Consider the following 7,500-nt stretch of genomic DNA (forward strand, 5'->3'; position numbering starts at 1 on the left):
GATGTCCTCGTGACAATACGAGATAATTTCTTGGGTAGCGAAGGTGCATTCTTGGAGCTCTTAATAAATCTCTTTACCCAGTTCCTCACACTATCCAAAGACGAGAACTCACTGAGCGGAAGGCGTGTCCATGGGTTAGAATTGTTCATATCTAGTACAGCCACTGCAAGTGCACGCCCAACCTATGTGAAGGATCATTTTGTTTTAAACATTTTATCTACTTATTAGTATCTTTGTAGAATCAAATATCTGTATTATTTGTAAATTATCTCACAGCAACTTTTACTGAATGCACAAGGATGTCTATGCTCGCTTGATGATTTCCTTGTATAAAAATGTAATCTCAGTAAGGGATGCCATTTCACATTAGCAATACTATTTTATGCAGGATCTTAAGTAAAGATACAGCGTAAAAAACATGGACCCAGAGACAATAACATTATTTTTACCTCTTCATAAATTTCTTGTGTGTATTTGGGTGGGAAGCCTGGAGCAGGAGGTGGTGTGGCTCGACCGCTGTCACAAGTAGCAGGAGGTAGACAATTCACAGTCCTTCCACAGTTGTAATTACATTCTAGTGTATAGCTATGACAAAAAGACAACTTACTGTACAGGGTAGGAAAAATTTGATTATGTACATGATTAGTAGATAGTAAATTTAAGTGTTTTATTGCCATTGCTTAAACATATTTCAGGCCCAATAGAGGTGTGCATAATCCTTAAAAGTGCACATAACAAGTTTACATTGTACCAATAATCTTACTTGACTTGAAAGATTATAAGTGGACAATGAACCAAACTTACATTCCACAGTAGTTAGTGTCACTGTAGGTAAAACTGTGGATTTATTGTTGACACCATTCTTTGCAATGCGGAAATTACGCACTGATGGCCTGACACAAGACGACTAAGGCAAACTTCACTTGCCCAGATGGAGAGCAAACCTACATTTTCTTCCCAAGAGCAGAGCACAGTTGCTTGCCCATTATGGCAGAAAATAAGCCCAATTCGACAGTTAAAAAAACAAGTCACTTTTAATGTACATGTAGTCTGCTTTGTAACCATGTACTATAATACAGAGAAAACTAAGTTTGTTCTATGTGCACCCTTACTCATTAATAAAGATGTAACTCACCAGTGAACGATTCCAGTAGCTTTATAAATTGCAACGCGACCACTTCCTTCCTTTGAACTTCCATCTCGCTTGTCTTTGCTGTACATGTTCTTTTCTGTAAAGTTGCAAGCTGAAAAATCAAAGTTCGCTGAATTCAAAGAAATGAGTTTTGGAAACAAAACAGAGCTCACATAGTTATCTTCGTTCTCAAGGTAATTTGCATAAACAAAACAGCCCCGCTTGGAAGCATGGCCATGAAGATCCACATAATACGCCACACCACAGTTCATATCATTTGAAGTCTTGGGTAAACATTTGTCCACTTTTGAGGTTTCACTCTGTAGCATTCCCACAAGTGAATTCTTTAAAGGATTATTATTAGCTGGATGTTGTGAAAGACCTTCACTTAATATACTGCTTGTGCTATCTTTTGTGAGCCCATTAATAACAGATTTCTCCTGATGAGTTTCATTGCTTGATGAATCAATCTCAGAAGAAGAGAGTAAAACACTTTTCTCAACTTGCAAAACACTAACGTCTTCAGACGGCAGGAGACCTCTGTGCTTATCCTTGTTATTGTTTTCATCATCTGCCTCTTCAACTGTTTTACATGTTATATTTTGTAACTCCATTTTAACTGATTCTGCATCTGGAGAGCCTGGCTTTAGCTCTGTGTGCAATAAAACCACATCAGAGATGTCGTTCTCAATTGCAAAATCTGCAATGCTATCATTCACATCCTCATGGTGTTCATCTAGGTGGCTCCTGCATGCATTCCCAGCATCCAACATTTCGTTAACATCTCCATGGGTGTGATGATACATGACAATGCTTTTTGCAGCAAATATAGTTGGATGAAGAAGAGGATCCGGCTCAAGGTAAACACGGTTCAAATTTGTACCCCGAGAATCAGTACGATAGTGGCCCCGTTTGACACCATCTGGATTTAACATTGGTATCATCTTGAAAACATAATGGTTCCGTAAAACCACAGCCCTTGGATCATCTTTTCGTAAAATAAAGTCCAAAAATCCATTGAAGACAAAACTTGATGGTGTCTCTCCTGGATGCACTCTTGCACTCAAAAAGAATACCTACAGTTGTACAAGAGTAAAAAAAAATTCCAGAAAGTCAAATTTGACTCATCGACAATAAAAAAAGCTCCCAATCAATATTATTAACATAGGGATAGATCAATAACTAGATCTTATTACTGATTCATCACATTAGAGAATGCACAATGCAGCCAATGGATTTGAAATGTTTTCCAGACCATTTGTCCGTTTCATTTTCTGCCACTATCCTTTCATAGCCTGTAAACACAGACATATTTCTGGCGATTGTTTCTCTCCCCCCCAAAAATAGCTATTTTTCAGGGAAAGATCTGATTGCCGGAAACACATCTGCGTTCGCAGGCTAATTCTTTTCCTCTTCCATGGCTTATGTGGTGTGATAGGTACTGGAATGATTGGGACATGGTTGGTTCAAGATGGCCAGGTAATTAAGGGATGGCCAGGCATAAGTACATTTGACGGTCTGAGGGCCAGTAGTCTCAATGGATAACCCTACCATTTTCTCTCTTACCGGTTATTAATTTTATACTTTCTTTACACTAGTCTCGTAATTAGTGAGAAATGATTTCTTGCCTTTTTTCCTTGAAACACGTGAGCCCTAGGAACAGTTTTATCAGGGAAAAGATGAGGCAGACAGTCCTCCCTTTTGTCCGTCATGCCTTTAGCTGATGTCACTGTTAGAAGATCCACTCTCAGATTGTCCAATGAATAACAAAGAAGCTCCCTATGATAATAGATAGCATCATTTGGTGACGACAGGGTCATCGGTTGACATTTGAAAGTTCTATCTAACTCCTCAAGCTTTGATTGACATTCTGAATAAGAGTATGGATAACAGAAGGCAAAGTAATGCACTGCATTACGCTGATCAGGAAAGCGATAAGTGAATGACAATCTGAACTGCCCATCAACTGTCTGAAATAAAAACAACAACAACAATAAGCATTGTTTTAAAGTTGACATAACCAATCAAAGTTGCTCTACTAAAGATCAAAAAATAATGTTTTTTGATGAGAGGGAAAAAAGAAGAAGCACCTGAATAAAAATCTCTCATAGCAGTGTATAGAGAACCTACAAACTCTGAGCCTGGCATGAAACCAAGTCCAGAATTTGAACCCAAGAAACGATTATGGAGATTCACTCAACAGTGTGTCAAGTTGCAATGTACTTCCACCTTGACTGCACAAGAATTGTTGTGTGGAGACATGGTGCTGTGGTGGTAATACTCCCGCATATTCCCAACCCTGGCCTGGGTTTGATGGGTTAGTGTAAAGCTCAATCACGGGCACAGTGTTGTTTCTCAGCCACCAGACTTCTCAACACTGTCTCTTTAGAAAGATGTAAATTGGGTACCGGCAACATACATGTACATGTAAAGCTGGGAATATCCCTGTTACTGGTCAGACTGGCACCCCATCCAGCTACCGTGTAATTGAAACTGTGATAACTTTCAGCTATGTGCACCCACCTGCTTGTGTGCCACTTTGCTTTTTTTTACAACTATTGCCGATGTTTCTCTTCACAAATAATGCCACATTTTGTCTTTCCTTTATAAATTAATATTACAAGAGGAAGACAGAATCTGGCATAGTTTAGGTAATCACGACAATCAGCAGAAATTTGGGATGTTATCGAAAACGAAATCAAAATTTACATCTAACTGTTCAAACTCTGCTTGGATTCATAAGCTTTTTTGTCAAGCCACACTTCTCTTGTTAAAACCAAACTTTTGTTCAGACAACGGTTACTCAGAGTAAGCATAACACAAATTAAGCTTTTTATGGATCTCACAATTCAAGGCGAATTCCTTAAATCGAATAATGCTTACTTCATATTTTGGCTTATCTCGTATCCTCTCCCATTTATTCCGAGTTGGGACAACTTTAACCAAAGGTGTCATTCCCTGACCATACAACTTTCCTTGACGGTTTAAATTCATGATATTTATTCGCAACAGTTTGCCTTGCTGGCTTCCTTTGACGCCAAAATAAAACCATGTCCTGTTAGCGTTTTCACCCTCCATTCCCGCACAGTCAGGAGCTGTCCAAACATTATAATCATAATCTGGAGAGATAACGACTGTCCCATCATCTTCTGGAGAGGGCGGGTTTTCCTCGAGTTTCACTCTTTCGACACGGGCTAAGTTTCCCGAGTCGAAATTCGAAAAGAAAGTGAAAGGCCCTACTCTCTCCTCCATAACATCTTACTGCATTTCGGATGAGAAACTACACTCCGATCGTAACGTCTTTTTTGTTAAACGCCATCTTCGTGGACGCTACCCGCCATTTTAAGAGCGAGTCGTTTTCAACCGTCCGCTGTTGCCCCGCAACCATCTACTAGTTCTCAGTCCGAAGATAAATATAAATATTAGCGGTCGACCGCGCGTTTTACCCAGTCGTGGAGCCTGTTGCAAATTATTTGTTAACCCCTTTAGCCTGGATAAGAGCATCGCTTTCTGGTCATTTTCCCAAGAAATAATTACCAAACATTGAAAAGTGCATAGGATAAAGTAATAATGCAAGAATGGTTGGTTGTACGGCTGTCAGGATGTATACATATATTTTGGGTGCCTGACAAAATATTGGTAAACCAAAAAATATACATACATCCTCACAGCCATACAACCAGCCTTGCGTTATTTTGCTTTTAGTCTACAAATTATTTCCTGGTTAGATCTCCCAAGATCCGACACTTTGACTTTGTTCAGGTGGCTCTTGCATAAAAAAATTGTCTTATAGGATAAAGTGCTATCTCGACACAACAACCTAATTTGTCAGTTCTTTATACAAACAGGAGGGCAGGGGTGGAGAATAATAGACGAAGAAGGGGAAGCAGAGCAAAAACCCACGTTAAGGAAGATGCCCAAGGAGCAGAAAAATATGACAGAAATTGTGGCAATACTTTTACCTCTTGCCTTTTACCCCCTCCCCCCCCCCCGAAAATCTCCTCACCACCGAGACCAGTCAAACCGTAGCTATCGCAAAAGACAATACGATAATTGACAAAACCACATGTCACTGTTTATTATAACTCCTTTTTCAGATACAAAACGGCAACATCTAACTGACTCCGCTAATTCAAGGCGAGCTAATAAGGTCCCAAAAAGAGCCCAGTGGAAACTAGGCAAAAAACAGGATGTCTTGTGTAAAGAGAAAGACTCGCGCTTTATGAGTGCGCAGTGCAATACAGTGCACTAAAGGAATTCTTAGCCGACTTCAGCTAAGTTAATATGGTGTGGTTGGAAATAGATTAAAATTTGAACAACTTCTCCAAATTTTTCCAAGTTTGGTGGTTTAAAAAAATCGCCATAATGAATTCAAAATAGACGGCTCACCCTGTTTAAATCCATTCATGTTGAAATCCACTGCTCGAGTGTTCAAAATGTTATTCGTATGTGGAAACACAGCAATTCTTGGTTTGCATCCACGTGATCAGACGGCCATGTTGGTGTACATAACAATAGAAAATGGCCCCTCAAGTTTTGCATCAGAGTAGGTCGCCGTGACGTCAGATGAAAACGCCAATAGAAAATCGTTTGATTGCACGTGACGTCACGGCGGCCATCTTGTTGGAAAGAACAACAGCGAAAAGATCTTTTGGGAACTTCCCAAGTTTTGCATCAGAATAGAGTCAAATTCCCAAAGACATTTTACTGCATTGTTCTGTACACCATCATGGCCGCCGTGACGTCAAATTCAAACCATCAATAGTGATAGTGCCCCTTTAAAAGCAGCCGCTAAACAAATTATGCAAGTTTCCTAGAGGTGCTCTATAGCGGTAAGAGATCAACGGGACCGATAATGCCAGCCTGCTATCTGCGGTGTTGTTCGATGCGGGAACGGGTCGTAGGTCCCGCAATGAGGAGTTTTGAAAATGATCAGGGGAAGGCCAACGAAACCGTCACGAGAAAAATAAACATTTGCGAAGACCATGACCATTTACGGTTGTTCCCTGATCTTCCTCGCGTTCTAAGATGTTGAAGTACGCTACAACTGAATTCAATTGGCGGGAACGCTTTTCCGCCTTCCCGGGCCACCACCAGCCTAAAAATGTTTTCTGTCATCCCCGGTTTTCCTTAAAAAAACGCATCTCTCGTGAGTCATCGACAAGTGCTTCTTGTGTTCTCTAAAAAAAGAAAGTAGAAAGCGGATACATAGTCAAAAATAAAGGAAAGGAAGGGAAACATAAAAAGGGAAATTTCAGTTTTTATGTGAAAACTGGGCTACGCGTGCGAGAATTAATGTAAAGGAAAGGAAAGGAAAGAAAAATAACTTTATTTAATTGTTTAGCCTTCTAGCGCTGGAGCACTAATTTAGGACACTGTAAACCGTGGAATCAAATTAACGCAAACAAAATCAAATCAAACTTTGGTTTTGGAGGAGAAAATAGAGTACCTCTCGATGAAGAGCGGAGAACCAACAAACTCAATCCAAATATGACGCCGAGATTGTTGGGAGGCAAGTGCTCTCATCACTGCGCCATTTCTGCTCCCGAAGTAGTTCTTTAGTTTTTCAAGTAGTTCTTTAGTTCATAAAGATTACACACCAGACAAGAAAAACTACGCGAATGAATCTATTGAGGCATGCGCTACCCACAAACTTTTGGGCGCTTTTTTTAGCACCACTTCGATCCAAATTTTTTGCAGATGGTTGATTCAAATTTCATTCATTTCCATCCTCTTTCCCCTTGATACCCATACACGACAAAAAATACACAAATACGAGTCTTCTTGGTAACAAAAGTATAGCGATATTTGTTTCGCCTCCACTAATCTCTTTTTGGTCTTTAAAGTTGGAGATAAAATAGACTGACATTAGACAAGGAAAGTAGTTTGGTGAAGTTGGTTTGATTGCGATGAATGGGGTAATGAGAGTTCCGCTATCTCACCCAGGTTTTATTCTCCTCACTGGTAATCAAGTCGATAATAGCTCGCAACAAAGCAATTTCTTTGCTTCCTGCTCCAGTGCCAGCACTTAACTTCATCTTTGGTTGTGCTATTTTCTGTTTCAGCAGTTTGTCGAGTTCCACTCGCAGCTCCTGATACAAGAGACAATGTCAGCAATTTGTAAACTCTTTTTGGGTACGAATGGATCCATGAGTGTGTAAATTGATTTCTCGCTTGTTTTGGTTAAGTGCATAATTGTAATCTAGCTATAAACCGAAATGAAACGGAGCACATCTTCATCAAAATTGTGGCAGGCTAAATAACTAAAAAGGGAGTGCCATATAAAAAAAAAACTAACAGATTACTTTCCAAGTCCAGATTACTCCCAGCTCAAATTATCTTATGCCGTCGACATTCAACCGAGAATT

General features: G+C 39.8%; 2 protein-coding genes across 3 annotated transcripts in view; both read right to left on the reverse strand.

Moving 5' to 3' along the window:
* LOC138045142 (cytosolic carboxypeptidase-like protein 5) overlaps window positions 1–4,506 on the reverse strand; it is a 14,698-nt gene extending 10,192 nt beyond the window's left edge. For both annotated transcript variants that reach the window (XM_068891543.1, XM_068891542.1), the window contains exons 1-5: window positions 4,016–4,506; window positions 2,761–3,102; window positions 1,136–2,208; window positions 450–585; window positions 1–182 (exon numbers count right to left, since the gene is read on the reverse strand). The exon at window positions 1–182 is cut by the window's left edge and continues 3 nt beyond it. In XM_068891543.1, the coding sequence (XP_068747644.1) occupies window positions 1–182; window positions 450–585; window positions 1,136–2,208; window positions 2,761–3,102; window positions 4,016–4,384 (2,102 nt within the window). In that variant the 5' untranslated portion in view covers window positions 4,385–4,506. The remainder of the gene's footprint in view (window positions 183–449; window positions 586–1,135; window positions 2,209–2,760; window positions 3,103–4,015) is intronic.
* A 1,188-nt stretch (window positions 4,507–5,694) lies between these two features.
* Window positions 5,695–7,500, reverse strand: part of LOC138045010 (ATP-dependent DNA/RNA helicase DHX36-like) — a 17,642-nt gene continuing 15,836 nt past the window's right edge. Inside the window, 2 exon segments of the mRNA XM_068891369.1 lie at window positions 5,695–6,312; window positions 7,075–7,224. Coding sequence (XP_068747470.1) covers window positions 6,247–6,312; window positions 7,075–7,224 — 216 coding nt within the window. The 3' untranslated portion in view covers window positions 5,695–6,246.

The sequence above is a fragment of the Montipora capricornis genome, chromosome 4 (assembly GCF_036669925.1).
Source record: "Montipora capricornis isolate CH-2021 chromosome 4, ASM3666992v2, whole genome shotgun sequence".
Taxonomy (NCBI): Eukaryota; Metazoa; Cnidaria; class Anthozoa; order Scleractinia; family Acroporidae; genus Montipora; species Montipora capricornis.